General features: G+C 40.9%; 2 protein-coding genes across 5 annotated transcripts in view; one reads left to right on the top strand and one right to left on the bottom strand.

The window, feature by feature from the left end:
• Window positions 1-17,710, bottom strand: part of FNIP2 (folliculin interacting protein 2) — a 72,252-nt gene that overhangs the window by 6,478 nt on the left and 48,064 nt on the right. For both annotated transcript variants that reach the window (XM_039539190.1, XM_039539191.1), the window contains 7 exons: window positions 17,357-17,558; window positions 16,705-16,793; window positions 12,622-12,768; window positions 12,301-12,470; window positions 5,762-7,118; window positions 4,262-4,418; window positions 2,769-2,969 (listed from right to left, as the gene is read on the bottom strand). In XM_039539190.1, coding sequence (XP_039395124.1) covers window positions 2,769-2,969; window positions 4,262-4,418; window positions 5,762-7,118; window positions 12,301-12,470; window positions 12,622-12,768; window positions 16,705-16,793; window positions 17,357-17,558 — 2,323 coding nt within the window. The remainder of the gene's footprint in view (window positions 1-2,768; window positions 2,970-4,261; window positions 4,419-5,761; window positions 7,119-12,300; window positions 12,471-12,621; window positions 12,769-16,704; window positions 16,794-17,356; window positions 17,559-17,710) is intronic.
• C5H4orf45 (chromosome 5 C4orf45 homolog) overlaps window positions 1-17,710 on the top strand; it is a 105,688-nt gene that overhangs the window by 65,106 nt on the left and 22,872 nt on the right. For all 3 annotated transcript variants that reach the window (XM_039539195.1, XM_039539192.1, XM_039539194.1), the window contains exons 5-6: window positions 501-574; window positions 17,509-17,575. In XM_039539195.1, coding sequence (XP_039395129.1) covers window positions 501-574; window positions 17,509-17,572 — 138 coding nt within the window. In that variant the 3' untranslated portion in view covers window positions 17,573-17,575. The remainder of the gene's footprint in view (window positions 1-500; window positions 575-17,508; window positions 17,576-17,710) is intronic.

Genomic DNA, 17,710 nt, shown 5'->3' with positions numbered 1-17,710 from the left:
GGGTCGCGTTATATCGGGGTAGCGGTGTATTTGCAATAAAGTGTGTAAAGACAGTGATATGGGCTGGAGTGACAGGTTCTTTTGTTCATTAATTTATTTAAAAATGTCATTTATGAACCCCTTGTAGATGTTTTGCAGTACTAGTGCTAAAGGGGGTGGTTCAACGGTGTTTAATAACTAAATACTAGTTGTCAAATGGTAAAAGTTGAAGTTAATTGGTATTTCAATAATTAGACTTTTAAAGATCACATTGTCCATTAACTTAATATGCTAGAAGTTCATATGCTTTTTATAGATTTGAGAGAGAATTTAAGTGTGAGAGCAATTATCATGCAAGAGAATAGGTGAAATGCCATTGAAGTCAGAGGCAAAACTACCAGGGGGCCAAAATTACACCCAATATTTTTAGTGCTAGAATATGAACTGGTAAGACACTTTATTGCCTATTTTGGTATGGGATACAGGATGTGTATTAAATTTGATACATCATCTCTCTGCAGCAAAGACCAGTCCACCAAAATCAAACTAATTCAGCTCTGCATGCTCCTAGAGATGAAGGCAAGCAGCGTACGCAGTAAGTCATATTGCAGAGTACATCTGACAGGAGGAGGCAGCAATTAGACACGCATCAGGAGCGTGTAACTTTAGGTCACATTAAGTATATTTCTCAAGTTTAAGGAGTAAAAAACACTGCATTTGTTAAAGCATATGGAATTCTTAACACTGTCCTAGAAGTTTGAATTTCCTTTTGTATTTTATGCTAATGTACAACAAATTTTGCTAATTAAAGTCTAAGGCAGAAGAGAGCTGTGCTTGGTAGGTAAGATAACATTATTTTGATGTTCTTTAGCAGCATAAATAAATATTTGAACAATCATTCTTTCAGTTCATAATGGTTCTTACATAAGTTGAGAACAGACAATGGATCGACTGTTTAATGCTTTGGGTCGCAGGAAAAGGAGATACCATCTCATGACACAGTGCTAGCTAAGGTGAACTGACAACCGCTTGACTTAACATTTTCACTACATACCCACATCACAGGCGAGGATCAGAACATGGTATGAGCTAGGATAACACATTCTCCATGCACCTTCAAATGCAAAGGGAATCCATTAATGCAGTGGTTCTCAACCAGGGGTATGGGTACCCTTGGGGATACGCAGAGGTTTTGTTTATACTGCTCTATATACTGAAATGTAAGTACAATATATATATTCCAATTGATTTATTTTATAAATTATATAGTAAAAATGAGAAAGTAAGCAATTTTTCCATGATAGTGTGCGATGACACTTGTATCTTTATATCTGATTTTGTAAGCAAGTAGTTTTTAAGTGAGGAATAACTTGGGGGTACTCAAGACTAATCAGACTCCTGAAAGGTGTACAGTAGTCTGGAAAGGTTGAGAGCCATTGCATTATGCATCCTTAATAGGCTGGGTTAGGGACAGATATCTGTATAAGTAGGTGTACACTCAGGGTTGCCCCGGGGGGAGGGGGGGCAATTTGCCCCAGGCCCCGGGCCCCACAGGGGCCCCCACGAGAATATAGTATTCTACAGTATTGCAACTTTTTTTTAAATGGAAGGGACCCCCAAAATTGCTTTGCCCCAGGCCCCCTGAATCCTCTGGGCATAATTCCATAAACACTTGTCATCTCCTGAAATTTGCATTGCCACAGTTTACTTTCCCAGTCCTTACATCATTAATGTTATATGGGATTAAGAATTTTATGAAAGTAAAGAATATGGATGGTAGGTAAAGAGAAGTGTTTCCCTCTCTGTTACATTCCATTCTAAAGGAGATTCAGCAGTGTCACACACTCCTATATGGTAACCTTTACAAACAGAAGACTTCCATTCACTGAATGCCAGCTAAAAATCAGAAGATACTTAGAAATTTTTAATTTGATGTGTGGATACACCAGACAAATCCCTCTCATTCTTGATGGCTGAAGAGTTCAGGCTCATTATGCCTACAGAGGTGTGAGAAATGAAGTGGAATTTTTCAAATTTTCCTTATGACTTGTACCATCGAATGAGTGAAAAATTATTCAAAAGTCAGCTTTCAATATCAGAGATAGTGACTCAAACTGGGATATACATTTTTTCTCTCTCTTTTTTTTTTTTTTTAAAAAGGTGCATTTAAGCAGCATCCATGCCGATTTTAGTTTGTTCTTTCCACTAACCATGGACATACTCCAATGGGTGGGCTTTAATATAGTCATATCTCTTGAAGTGCCACAATGAGCACACCATTGGCCTGTGTTGCCTATAGCTCAGAGCTGTTCTCTGTTTTGTGTAGTACCATACAAAACACAGTCTGTTGATCTGAACAATGGGTGGGTAGCTCAGAAGGAAAACTGACAAGGGAGACAGTCTTCTAAGACACAAATTTAGCAGCATTATGCTCATCAATGACAGGGGTTCTGTGGGCAAATAGTATATGATCATGTAATTCAAGACTTTAGTATAATGCATACACACAAGGGGTCTGAATTAAGGCTGAACAGGCAACCTTAATTCTGGCATTTACTAACTTTTGAGTCCTTGACTTTGCAATCTTAATGTTCTTTTAATACGATTTTATATGTGTAATATCTCTGTAGGTGGGCTGCACTGTGCATGTTTAGTATATTTACTAAATTGTTTCACTGTAATTGAAATCAGGCAGGTAATACCTGAAGGCCCTAGCATACGAAATTTGGCACACATGACTGAACAATTCTTATTAGCCAAAGAATTGTTGTTCATAAAGAAATACTTACGAAGTCAGCTGGGAGGTGGAGTTTGTAAAGCTGTAAAATGGACTGCAGCAAATTGGACACTTGACTGGAGACTAAGACATCTTTGCCTAGCTTCATACTGTCCATCATCCTTCTCTGGCTTGTAGCCACCTGTACAGTCCATTTATCCGTATCGGCAATAATGCAGACAGCTTCTGCTATGGGCTCATCTAGTACTGGATGCTGTAATAGGTACAAAACAAGAACACTAGGTATTCAAAACATTTTCAACTGGTGTTCACAACTGAGACTAAAAGGCTTCATTAGCACTTAAGTTTTGCGTGGGAGGGGTGGAATGATAAAGTGGGAAGAGTGTTTCAAAGAAGTGAGACCAAACATTTGTTTTTGTCTAAAAAGAAAAGGTTTTATAAAAATAATGTGAGAACTGTGGAGAATTTGGATTGGATTTTGTTATGGTGAAATAACTAACAAGACAAACTTGATTTGGGGCCAAAGTAAAAATACGCAAGTCAGATGCATAGATTTTATTTTAAAAAAAGATGAGGGTGTGAAAGAGACAGCTATATACTAATCGCAAATTTCTTTATACAAAAGGAATCCCCAGCTCCCCTACTAGACCAGCTTTACTGCTGCTTTCTCTTACAGGGGAGGCACAAAGGGTTAGACTGGGGGCTAAAGCTGTGGCCTGTGTGTTTCAAAGACAAATTTCTGTTCTGTAAGTGTGGAAAAAATTGCAATTTCATTGCTCAATTTAAAACACTCCATTAGAGAAGCACGGTTCTTTTTACTGTTTCCTTCCTGCACTGCTACAGATAGCTAAAAGCACTTAATGTCTGCAGCTAGGGCTTGTTAATCTTTAGTCGGCATTTACTGTGCAACTATAAATGTTAATTTAGTGATAGATCAGTTATAATAAATTACTTGTTTTGAACCTACAAATAGAGTAAAAACCAGACATTTTAGACATGGTCTAACACACAATGAAGCTTGTACTTATGGCCAACTAATCTGCACTCTGTCATTTGTGCTAATGACTGGCAAAATCTACAAGATTTCTCATCTCCATAGTAACATGTACTATAGTAGGTGGTAACTGCATTAACAAGCTTCCAGGCACTTGCAGACCATCTTAGTTGTGTACACTGCAATGCAGTCAGCCTGTTAAGGTGACTGAAAAGGGAAGCACTTCAATATTATAATTTTCCTATTGTAAAGAATAATCCTGTTAAACTTTTCAAGTTGTAAGTAGAGAATTAGATACCCCCCCTCCCATTTATGTTTGCATTATAAGATTTATACAGTACATGTGAGCACATGTGAAAGGGGTGTGTGTGTACTGTCACATGTTCTAAGAGTCAAGAAGTGTGAAGTCTCTATATTGGTCACTAGCAATTGGTTTTATTGAACAGTAGCTATCCTGTATCTTTTCCCCATTCAGAATATGTGTTCAGTAAAATCATATCATTCCTACTATTAGAGGTCAGTGGCTCTGGAAAAAATGTAGGGAAACCTACATGCACTGCATGAAGCAGATCTGCTGGTAACCACTGCTTCAGTTTTTCATCATTACTTATTCCATGCAGTACCAGATCAGGCATGTATGTGGTACAGTAACCACCAAGAAGTGACCTTCCAAAGTTTTTCACACTTGGACTGCTGATTATGTTGGATCTGAAACAGAAGAATACGAAGCCCATTCAAAAGCCAAGAGCATAGCCACCCTTCAGATATCTCTCCCCACTCCTCCTATAAGCACAATAAGTATGGTGAAATTGTCAGCATTATAGACTTGTCACAAGATCTTCAAATACATGAAACTGATGCAATTCTTATCTGACAGGCTACATTTAGATGCTGTTGAGAGACCTGACATTAACTAGCCTTCAGATTTACTCTGTGCCTGGCTCTGTAGCCTGTTTAAATTTACATAGCAAGTCCTCTGGCATTTAAAATTAAGCAGCACTAAATGAAGCCACACAAGGAAAAAAGAAACAATGAAGCAGAGTTAATATTGGTGTAGGAACCTTAACATTCCCTGACTAATTTTAAACAGTTCAGAACATTTTAGTTTTCTAGATTTTAAGAAAAGAAGACAAGTCTGAAACTGTTAGGCCTTGTGGAATATATAAGCTCCCTGTTTTGCAGCTAGTTGGTTTGCTGAGCTTGAGAGTTCATTGCGTGGTTCAGTGAACACTTAACTAAATGCATATGCAGTCTCAAGCAAAGCAAAGGCATCAGAATTATGCCTGCATTAGACTTCATCTGTGTACCAAAAAGTGTGATTAGAATTTTTCTACTCTCCCTAAACTCAAAAGGATGAGAAAAGTGTTTTGCTCAAACTTTCACAGATGTTCACCTTCTGCCAGAGCACAAACATGGAATATTTCAGCCTTAAGGGAACAGTTTTCAAGACCCTAAACAATAATAAAGCCCAGATAACTGGCTGAGTGAAGTCTGTAGAGCTCTGCCTGGTCACAAGGGCTCTCCTGCACTGTTCAGAACTTAAACGGTAAAAGAGGGGAGGGGATGGAGATGTTGTAATGGAAATTTAATAGCAACTTCTAGCAAATATTAAAAGTAAGTTTAATGTAAAGTACTCCAGACCAGTCTTAGAGGTTTATTTTGTTTGGTTTTGTTTTAAGTAAATGAATTTAAATGTTCATGCTGGATAGACAGTGAAGTTTTCAATTCAAAGCATAGGCAGTAACTATGCCCACTCCCTACCCCACCAGCATGTGTCTTAGCCCTGCTGAAGGACCAGAAATACCTGAGAAAAAAAGCCCTGTCAAAAAACCAATGATTTTGGCAAGCAGTCAGTGTATCATCTGCTCAATCTCGGCCTTTTGCTGAAACGGCCAACAAAGGACCCAGTTGCAACAGCAATTTTTGCAGTACAGACATCAGCAAGAAACTGAGTTGAGACCCCAGGCATTTCCCAGGCCGTTGAACAGCTCTTGGTTGGCAACAGCGTTTGACCCCATTTGGCACAAGATTCACTCACATACATTCTTTACCTTGGTAAAGGAAGTTCTACTTCTGTAAATTCTTCATGCCTATTGCTGACATGGCCTCGAGGGTGTAGATCAGAGATACATGAAGCACCATCGTCGTCGCTGTCTCCAAGTGCACTATCTGAACTCTCATTCCTAGGAATATCCCCTTCGATTCGGAAGGGGATTTTCCTTCCAGCATCCCCATAGGGGACATCTTCAGTGACTACTTGGCCAGAGTCCTGTACGTCAGAACTTGTTTTAACAGAGTCAAGTGAATGGCCCTCCCCATTCTTGGAGCACAGGGTTCTAGCTTCCTCTAAGATTTCTGTTTTTACAGTTTCTATTTTATCAGATGGCTTAAGTGGTTCATCTGATAAACCACGCAGAGTAGAAGTATTTGCTACATTCATTTCAATTTTATTACCCTCAGCAAAATATTCATCAAATATATTCGCACTCACTTCACATGACGGAATTTGTGCATAACAGATATTACGCCTAATGTGTAATGGGTTAAGGGAGGCTTTGGAAGTTTCTTGTTGGCTCAGGGAAGTTTCTGCAGGCGCATTTGGTGGACTTGACGTACAGCTTGCTACCTGTAGATTTTTTTTGAACGCCCTAAAATTTTCATCCATGTCACTCTTACGAGTTTCTAAATCTGACTCTGGCGATGTAGAACTTCCAATTTGGAAGGTGACCCTTTCTAAAGGAGGACTCCTATCAACAAACCTCTCAGGACACGGTACAGCAGATGACCTGTCAGATGGCTTTTCTGCTACTTCACTAGTGGCCTGGTTGCTATTCTTTAAGACAGCCGTTAAATCCTCTGATTCTATTTGTTCTTCAAAATGGTAGGACACAGTTCCTATATCAACTACCTTCCCTTTCCTACAGTCATCCACCATTCCTTTAGACTCAGAACTGCCAACTGTGCAGTCTTTTGATGCAATACAGGATGCCCTGGAGCTCTGATCAGCCTTTCTTGTTACTTCTTCATTCTTTTCTTTTGAGGACATTGGCAGAGCAGGAGAGCTCTCTGGGTTACTGACATGCCCCACAGTGCTACTGGTTTGATTTCCACCATTCTTCTGAGGTAGGATTGGCGGCACAAGAGCGGGTTCATTCTTAACAGTGACAATCACATAATCAGATTCTTCAACCTCTCCCTTTTCCAATGTAGTTGTGATCTTCCTTCCATTTAGCAGTTGCTCTTCCTCTCCAACTTTCCCATTCCAGGCCAGTTGATTTTCTTGTAGCTCAGAGCACCGGAGGAAGTATGTTAGAACGTAGAGAATACGTTGAACTAATTCCTTATGTTTTCCAACAATCACAGTCCGTGTCAGCCTAACGGGAGAGCCTATGGCACCATACAGATCACCTATGCAAACATATAGGGAAACAGGTACTTCACCAATATGTATGTGGTTACACTACAAGTTTCAGAAGTAGAAAACACATTACATGCATTCTTTGTAAGAACACACTTACATAATTTGGGCAATTCCTTTTTATACCATTTTAACATGCTTTGCCTCACAGCAAATTAATGCAGGTTTGAAAACATTTTTTTTTAAACCCAATATTTCCTCTTATTTGCACCCAGGCTTGTTTTCATAGAGTTCATCATGAGTGTGAGACTGCTAGCATTCAATCTCGGTCAACACTATTGGAAGTTTTGTTTTACAAAACAAAGCTTACAAGATGTTATTTTCATTAGGAAATGCAGACAAGGAAAGTAAGTCCTTTTACTTATATGCTGAGCACAGTTGCTTCAGAAATCAGAAGCAAACAAACAGGAAGCCCAATTGACATTTTTAATAGAGTTTCTAGGAATAAAAGCCAAATCAAAGCCTTGATCTTAAGAACATACTCACAGGATTAATTTTATGCATGCAAGTAGTCCCACAGGGAATAAGATTGTTAGATAATTTAGATGTATTGAAGTTGGCAGGGCCTGACAAAATGCACCCTAGGGTACTTAAGAAACTAACTGATGCAATCTCTGAACCATTAGCAATTATCTCAAGGAACTCATGGAGGATGGGTGAGATCCCAGAGGGCTGCAAAAGGGCAAACATAGTACCTATCTTTAAAAAAGGGGAACAAAGAGGACCAGGAGAGTTATAGATCAGTCAGCCTAACTTCAATACCTGGAAAGATATTGGAACCAATTATTAAACAATCAGTTTAAGTACCTAAAGGATCATTAGGTGAATACATAATAGCCAGCAAGCATTTGTCAAGAACAAGCAATGCCAGAACAACCTAATTTCCTTCTTTAACAGGGTTACTGGCCTACTTGATTTGGGGGGGGGGGGTGAGATGGGGGACAGTAGACGTGATATAGCTTGATTTTAGTAAGAGACTTTTGTTGCAATCCCAAATGCCACTCTCATAAGCAAACTAGGGAAGTGTGGTCAAATTGAAATGACCATAAAGTGGATAGACAACTGGTTGAAAGACAGTACTCAAAAAGTAGTTATCAATGGTTCACTATCAAACTGGGAGGCTGTATCAAGTGGGATCACTCAGAGGCCTGTCTTGGATCGGGTACTTTTCAATATTTTCACTAATGACTTGGATAATGGGGTCGACCATATGGTTATAAAATTTGCAGATGACACCAAGCTGGGAGAGGTTGCAAGCACCTTGGAGGCAGCATCAGAATTCAAAAAGACCTTGTCAAATTGGAAAACTGGTCTGAAATCAATAAGATGAAATTCAATAAAAGACAAGTGCAAAGTACTTCACTTATGAAGGAAAAACCAAATGCACAACAAAATGGGAATAACTGGCTAGACAGCAGTACTGCTGAAAAGGATCTGTTCTAGTGCATCACAAGTTGAATACGAGTCAATATCAGTTGTTAAAAAGACTAATATAATTCTGGGGTGTATTAACAGAAGTATCATCTGTAGGGCATGGGAGGTAATTGTCCTGCTCTACTTGGCACTGTTGAGGCCTTAACTGGGGTATTGTGTCCAGTTCTGGGATCCACCCTTTAGGAAAGATGTGGACAAACTGGAGAAGTACAGAGAAAAGCAAAAAAACAAAAAAACAAAAACAAACAAAAAAAAACACTGATAAAAGGTTTAGAAACCCTGACCTATGAGGAAAAAAGTTAAAAAAAACTGTATAACCTTAGTTTTGAGAAGGCGGGAGGGACCTGATAGCCTTCAGATACGTTAAGGACTGCTGTAAAGAGGATGCAGCAAGGGAGATTTAGGTTAGATATTAGGAAAATCTTTCTAATTATCATAGTAGTTAAATACTGTAATAGGTTACCAAGGGACGTTGTGTAATGCTCATCATTGGAGATTTATAAGTACAAAGTTAGACAAACACCTGTCAGATATAGTCTAACTATACTTGGTCCTACCTCAGCATAGTGTGATGGACTAAAAGATGACATCTCGAGCTCCCTTCCTTTACATTTCTATGATTAACAGTTAGGTGTATTAAAGCAAATGCTTGCTTTCAGGATTCAGGCCTAAGTTAGTATTATATGTATATAAACTTACTTATAAAAAGAGTCTTGGAGCAACAATAATATTATGACAACTCAATATAAAATTTTGAAATAAAACTTAAGGTTTGCAGAGACTGAGCAGTTCCTTCATCATTAACAATATAGTTTTATGACTTATGGAATGCTGCAATTAACTGAAATCATGGCATTTTAGTATAATTTAATAATAAAACATGTATTTATGCAAAGCTTTCCATTTGTAAAGCTATTTACAAATATTACACACTAACCTTCCAAAATATTTGTTTTTAGAAAGCACTTTTGTACTATGAACCCTGTCTTTTTAGGAGGGAACCACCAGAGGGCAACATTTCCCTTCATATTGATGTACATTACAATAAACATCTGAACTCACTTTTTTATGTGAGAAGAAGAAAGAACTGCAATGATTTGAGTTCAACCATTTAGAATTTGTCTGGGTCTTTAAAACTAGTATTAGTGTCCTTCTGAGCCTACTCCATAATGTACACCGTTACCAGCTCTGAGTATGGGTATCAATTTATTTCCCTTCTTTCTTGTAGAACTACTGGCAGTTCTACTGGAGAGAGGACAAGATCTACTGCCCAAACAGGCATCATACAGCTCCCTCCAACTGGCTTTTATATACCTCAGCCCTGGCTTCTTGTTTCCCTAAGCCAGCTCCCACTTTCCTGAACCTCAAAACACCCAGTCCCTCACTCCTCTCCTCAACTACTCAATAACTCAGTAACTTTTCAAAATCTCTCTTTTTTAAAGCAAACAATACGACTCTCCACCACAAATATATATAGTGGAGTTAGGAAACTTCAGTGCCAGAGAGGCTACTGATAAGAGGTCAGCTGTTCTCAGTGGTGGCAGATGACAGAACAAGGAGCAATGGTCTCAAGTTGCAGTGGGGGAGGTCTAGGTTGGATATTCGGAAACACTTTCACTAGGAGGGTGGTGAAGCACTGGAATGGGTTACCTAGGGAGGTGGTGGAATCTCCTTCCTTAGAGGTTTTTAAGGCCCAGCTTGACAAAGCCCTGGCTGGGATGATTTAGTTGGTGTTGGTCCTGCTTTGAGCAGGGGGGTGGACTGGATGACCTCCTGGAGTCTCTTCCAACCCTAATCTTCTATGATTCTATGACAAGAACCAAATAGAACTAAGCTAGATGATAAGCAGCAGAACATGATACTTACATGGAACTATTGTTATTCAAGTTGCTTCACTAAATTTCACTAAATTTTCTGGATTGTTTTACATTGGACAGACCATATATAGGAGGGCAAAATGGAGCGGGGGTGGGGGTGGGGGATTGCCCAAGTAGTGGAATTTTTTAGAGTAAGATTTTATGCATGTGATTATCTACTCTGCAAACATTCATGTCCATGTATGTTGGCTCTGAAGAGAAATGTTCAGAAATGAATAAAACTGCTAGTTATAAATATTTTTCCATCTCTCATTCACGTGCTTCTTATATCATAGAATATCAGGGTTGGAAGGGACCTCAGGAGGTCATCTAGTCCAACCCCCTGCTCAAAGCAGGACCAATCCCCAACTAAATCATCCCAGCCAGGGCTTTGTCAAGCCTGACTTTAAAAACCTCTAAGGAAGGAGATTCCACCACCTCCCTAGGCAACCCATTCCAGTGCTTCACCACCCTCTTAGTGAAAGAGCTTTTTCTAATATCCAACCTAAACCTCCCCCACTGCAACTTGAGATCATTACTCCTTCTTCTGTCAGCTGCTACCACTGAGAACAGTCTAGAGCCATCCTCTTTGGAATTTCAGGTAGTTGAAAGCAGCTATCAAATTCCCCCTCATGCTTCTCTTCTGCAGACTAAACAATCCCAGTTCCCTCAGCCTCTCCTCATAAGTCATGTGCTCCAGCCCTCTAATCATTTTTGTTGCCCTCCACTGGACTCTTTCCAATTTTTCCACATCCTCCTTGTAGTGTGAGGCCTAAAACTGGACACAGTACTCCAGATGAGGCCTCACCAATGTCGAATAGAGGGGAATGATCACGTTCCTTGATCTGCTGGCAATGCCTCTATTTATACAGTCCAAAATGTCATTAGCCTTCTTGGCAACAAGGGCACACTGTTGGCTCATATCCAGCTTCTCATCCACCATAACCCCTAGGTCCTTTTCTGCAGAACTGCTGCCTAGCCATTCGGTCCCTAGTCTGTAGCAGTGCATAGGATTCTTCCGTCCTAAGTGCAGGACTCTGCACTTGTCCTTGTTGAACCTCATCAGATTTCTTTTGGCCCAATCCTCTAATTTGTCTAGGTCCCTTTGTATCCTATCCCTACCCTCCAGCATATCTACCACTCCTCCCAGTTTAGTGTCATCTGCAAACTTGCTAAGGGTGCAGTCCACGCCATCCTCCAGATCATTAATGAAGATATTGAACAAAAGTGGTCTCAGGACTGACCCTTGTTCATAGCCACGTGATTTCATGTATCATGATACTTAGTAAGCTATGTAGGTAGAAGAGAGTCACCACATCTGAGGACTTAGGGCCAGATTTTCTAGCCAGTTTACTACCCCTTTGTGCAACTGAGATGGAGCAAAAGGGCTGTAATTCCATTGCCAATGCCCAGATAGAATTTCCCTGGCATAGAGGAACCCTCTGCTTGCCCATCTACACTGCCGCCAGGCACTGCGCCTCTCTCACGCCCAGTCTCCCTTTCCCAGCGAAGGGGGTGCACCAGCGCTCTACTATAATGATACTCCACTGGCATAGGGTCCATCAGGGACCACAAACCAGTGGCAGACTTTAATGCTGCCTGGCAGTAGCTTTATTTGTGTCAGACGAGGGCTGGCCAGAGAATCAGAGAGCTGGAACCAGCTCCCTGACATCCCCCAACCCCATCCCCAACATGCTTACAGATGATGTACAAGTTTAATTCTTGTCTGCCTCTGCATAGCTCCCATCTCAGAGGTATTTTTAAAAATAGCTGTGTATATACAATGTATTTATAGGGAAGTGCTTCATTTCAATTAAATAGGTTAAAGTTTAGAAACTGTTTTATACCAGATTTTTTTTTTTAAATAAGGTTTTCTACTGACCGAGCTGTGCCCAGAGAGGGTTATAAGGATGTGATTTTGCAAGCAGGTTTACAGATTGTGATGTGCCTTTCTCAGGGAAGGCCTTTATGGGAGGATGGTCGACTGGCATTACAGTTGGGACCCACGCCAGGTGATAGGTCAGCACCGCAGTCAATAAAGCAGCTAAGAACCTAAAGAGAAAGAATATAAGAAAAATAAAATCCCAGGGGGGAAAAAAGGTATTCCACATATGCTCATGTCTATGTGCTTCCTATTTTGTCTGTATGCATTAGAACACAAGTTACTGCAGGGGGTAAGGGGATGATACAGAAGAAAGCATACTGGTTTTTGTTGATCTGTTCTATCAGAAGTGTAAATTCCCTAAGAAAGCGCTGGCATAGCTGGTTCTTTTCCAAAGTGTTGGACATCATGGTAAGCCACACAGGTTCTACGATCCTTGGAACTGAATACAGGTTCCAGATTGTAAGTCTACCAAAAGAAAGAAAACAAAAAAAAAACAACAAGAAGCTGTTAACCTGTGTCATCAAAAGACAATTTGAGACTCTAGGAGCACCTTTAAGACTGAAGAACTATGCTGTAAGAGTTTAACTCTGAATGAAATCTGCAGCTCGACTCATCATCCTGGCTATGCAACAACCAGTCAGGTGCTTTACCACCTGAGTAAATAAGCCCAGATATTAGTCAATACATTGACCATGCAGTTTTAGAAGTGCGATCTTAGACATACAATGATTTGATGGGTAGCCTGATAGCAAAACACAAGCCCATCACATATGGCCACCATCTCCAACAACAGCTAATTTAATTCCAAACAGATTTGCATGATCCACAGTTAAATTTCTAGCTGAAGAGATTATTGGCTTCTACACATTTAAAATTTTTGTACAAATAATCTTCACAAGTTAGCAAGTTCAGAAACAACCCCAGTATAGTGGAAAGTTTGGGGCTTTCCAGATCATCTAGTTAAATTTTCTGTTGTTTTATGGTGATTAGTGCCTGAAAATTGACAACAAAACATTCTGTCTACTTTACATTTCAAAATTTACCGTTTACCAGAGCAAGCTAGCTGTGTGTTCCCAAGCAATTACTTGCAGATACATACAGTGTAAACATATAATTCAATTTGTGTGTGTTAAGTTTCTTTCCTTGGATGCTTGTGTAAATTGATTTTACCTTCAATCTCTGTTTATTTATGCCCTTTTTAAGTTGTCTGTATACAATACACTTTTTCAAATTTGCTAAAAACATTTTTTCTCTTGTGATGAGAATAGTTAGTTTTCTTAAGCATGTTATTTAAGACATGCTCTGGTGTGGTATGAATGGCCTCAGTTTGGTCTCTTGCTTCTGGGGCTAAACAGCATGTGAAGGCTGATTTTTTAGGGCTCATTATTCTTCAGTGACCATTCCACAAAAGTTACAAAAGGCTTAGAGCCAAGCCATTGTAGCTACAGTCCCCCATTATCTACAGTGTGTATGTTTTAAAATGTATATTGTTTTAAACTTCATATCCTTTTTTCCTTTGCACTGTGTATACTATCTTGCCAACTGTAGACAGGAAGTGTATCAATGCTATAAGAGAAGCAAAGGGTGAGAGGTACGGAGGGAAGAAGAGGAAAGCTTGAAGAAAGGAGAGCTTGGGGGGGGGAAAACTAGTGGCATAAGACAGCAAAAATTGATACAATGGGAAATTATATTATATTGGGGGGAAAAGTCAAATCAAAGTCAAAAAGTCAAATCTAAGTCATAAAAATCAAGTCCATGGTGTAACACTCGTATTTTACAGTTACATACTAAGAACTACCTTAAAAGAACATTAAGATTGCAAAGTCAAGCACTCAAAGAGTTAGAAAACACCAGAATTAAGGTTGCAACCAGGCCTTAATTGGGCCTCCATAAGTGTATGAATTACAATACAGTCTTTAATTACATGATCATATACTATTGTTCCACTGGACCCTAGCCTTCTTCAGTGCACAGAGTAGATGTTGCTCACTTAATGATATTCAGTATTATGTTTTGTCCTGATTCAGTGTTCAATGATTTTCTGCATGCTATTCCAACCCTGCTCTGTTACTATCAGAACTATTCGTTTCCTCAGGAGCTATTCTACGGTGATTTTCAGTTTAGTAGGAGTGCTTCACAACATCGACTTATTTTCACAAATTCTATAGCTGGGTCATTTTTTCAGTCAGCATGCCTAGTGGTCAGGGCCTATGACCCTCTTTCACTTCAAGTGTGTCCCGAACCCCTTGGATAGGGTTCAGCTATGTCGGCATCCTTGCTGGTAATCCCTGGTCCTGCCCATTGCAGCGTAGGCATAGGGGATCCTGACCCAGGATCCTCAGAGTGTGATAGCATGGGATGGCCTGTGTTCAGCCCACTTCTGCTCATCCGCTCCTGGGCCATTTCCCACACACCGGATGCCTCAGTTTGGGGCATGGCTGTCACTGAGTTATAACATTTCGCTTCAAACCCCAAAGTCTGGGGGCTGATGCAGGTGACCCTCTGGTTCCCGTGTACATGGTTCTCCATACCTCCGGGGTGATGTCTCCATGAGCAAGAGGGAGACTCACAGCCAGACCTTCCCATTAATGTTTTTTTCCCTACTGTTTCAGGGAAGTCCTCCAGAAAATGGCTTCTCTCCTTCCCCCTTGCCTGCTAGAGCTTTTAATACTGCTCCTTTCCAGGCAGTGCCCGAGGGGGCAGAGCTTTCCCAGACCAGTACAGCTCGTGTCCTTCCCCTGCCTTATTGTGGCGTTTATAAACTCCATCACACCCTGTGAGGCTAGGGATCAGTATTCTTCGCCATTTTACAGATGGGGAACAGAGGAACAGGGAGCGTAAGGTCAAAAGTACCCCCTAGTTTTGAGTGCTCAATTTGAGACACCTAAGATGTGATTTTTCACAATACTTAGCATGATATAGCACTGTTCAAAGCACAGTTCCCCCTGACTTCACGTGTAGATTTGAGTGCTCAGCACACTTCTACACATCAGACCCCAGGAGAGTGAGTCAGGCACCCAAAATATGAGGCACATACAATTAGTGACCACCTGTGAAAAGTTAGTTCAAGTACCTTTCTTGCATCACACAAGAACTCTGTGGCCCAGGCAGGAATAGAATCTAATCCTGCAGGTAGCACTCAACTCCCTTAACCATGAGAGTGTCCTTTTTGTTCCTGCCTGCCACCCCCCGCCTCTGTCACTACACACCTTCCAACAAGCAGGGATCCTACTGGCAACACACTCCTTTATTATATAATCCTGATTCATTCCCAGAGCACAGTCCATGCTGAGCTTTAAATGAGGAAGAGGTCTTGAAGAAAAAGTAGTTTGTGATGGTGCTATTAAAAAGACTATCCTCATATGTGCAAGCAGACCAGATTCAGATTAAATGGGTCTCTGGATCATCAGTTTGGATCTTTAGAGCCACAGAACAGACCTATATCACTTAAGCTAATAAAGTAACTGATAGCAGTAACAGGCTGTTATCCTCTGTGTGAACAAGTGGCTAGAGGGGGATCAGACACACACTTTGCCAGTGGATTTCACAGCTATCTGCTGACAGCAGAGGGTTGTTAGACTCATGGCTCCTGGGTTCAACTGGAGGAGAGTGTACTCTAATGGTTATAGACCCTTCTCCCCTTGTGCCCTCAGCCTGTCTCCCTCTGCTCCTATCCATCCTCCACCTTATTACCTCAACTCCCACCCTCCAGCTCCTGCCTACCTCCCTCCTTCCACCTCTGCATTCCAGTTAGGTGTTCTCCCCACCTCTTCCTCACCTGGTTGCTGAAGGACTGAAGTGGGGAGACCAAGGGAGGGGCATTGAGAGCACAGGAAACAGTCGCCTGCTATCTGACATCACAGCAGCCTTGGGGAGCAATTGCAGGGAAAGTCTTATTCAGTCTGTGGGCTGAAGCATGCCCCTTTGCTCTGTGGGGATGGTGCACATGCAGTCCAGTCGGCAGGTACAAGCCATGAGGAGAGATTAGCTACTAGACTAGTAAGTTTCTTTGAGAATGTGTGAACTGAGATTTTTTTCAAAGACTTATAGCAGGGCCACATTTGGGTGGATTTTCACAGGGATGGCAAAAGGCATCACCCTCCTGCCAAATTTCAAGTACCTGACTCAAAACAGGGAAGCATCCAAGTTTCTCAGCACAACAGCTGTAAGAATTTTTTAAATATAGGAATACAATGCATTTTCCCCTACTGTCATTCTCAGAAATGGTGGAACCGTTTTTGCTGAAGTTTTCCAAAAAATTTCAGTCTGAGGCAGGCACTTAACTTGGAAAAATTTAGCCCAAATGATTACAGTTTGGCAAAGTTATTGAAAAAACAGGGTCTTAACAGGAAATACCAGGTGACTAACTTCCTCCTATAATACGGTGTAATAACAGCTCACCTGAATTCTCCCAGGGCATCCGTGACACGGCTGATATAAACCTGAACTCTTAGGCTGGATTCTGCTATTTTTCTACAGAGGATCATGGCCTTGAACAATAAAAAGTGACATCTTAAAGAATGCAAAATAGTTTATATCATCTTTATAGGCTCATCAACATGTCTGAACTGATGAACAGACACTGTGGCTCTAGCCCCGATGTTATGTGGCCACTTAGGACAGCAAGAGCTGCCCACATCCCCATGTGTGACTGCGTAGGACCAATCTAGGACATGTGATCAGGTGCATGGGGGAGGAGAGCAAGGGCTGTACACCAGATACTCTCCTCCCCGCCAGCCCTTTCAAAGCAAGCATGCACTCTCTCCCCCATAATGCATCAACCAGTTGAAAAGCCATCTAAATGGGAGAGGATCACTCGCACCCCCAAATCCTCCTTCCAATGCAAGAAGAGAACCCAGGGAGGGACTGTGGTCCCAAGGCACAACTTTTTCCAATGCAGTTAGAAAGGCAGAGAAGCTATGTGCTACCCCCATGCAGGGCTCAGTCTGCAAGTTGGCTTCATCCCCTGATTATTTATGCCTTTCCAGGCTCTAGAGTATTCCATCCCTGCTTAGTGCTTATTGTTCAGACTCCACTAAATAGCATTCTGTACCTTTTCAATTGCACGCTTTAACTTATTCATATGGGATTCAAATAAAGGGAAGTGAGAAAAAAAGAAGTCCTGGAAGTTCCTCTGTGCATCTTCTCTTTCAGGCAGGGAGAAAATTACACTGATGGCAATTTTTTTCCTCCGAATTATTGCAGGATTGGAACTACAGCTTTCATCAGCCATGCTAAAAGTCTCTTCGGTGGACCTGCAATGAGATAAATGGTAGGCCAGTTACCCTGTGTGTTTCCTACATTTGTATATGATGCATAGTGCTGTATGTCAGCAAGAGATTCTAACTATGGCAGCATCCCCGAGTTTCAAGGAGTAATTTTAAATCACATAAGAACTTTGCTTACT

This window comes from Mauremys reevesii, linkage group 5 (genome assembly GCF_016161935.1).
Source record: "Mauremys reevesii isolate NIE-2019 linkage group 5, ASM1616193v1, whole genome shotgun sequence".
Classification (NCBI taxonomy): Eukaryota; Metazoa; Chordata; order Testudines; family Geoemydidae; genus Mauremys; species Mauremys reevesii.
The sequence above is the reverse complement of the archived record's forward strand: the minus strand, read 5'-3'. Positions and strand labels throughout refer to the sequence as shown.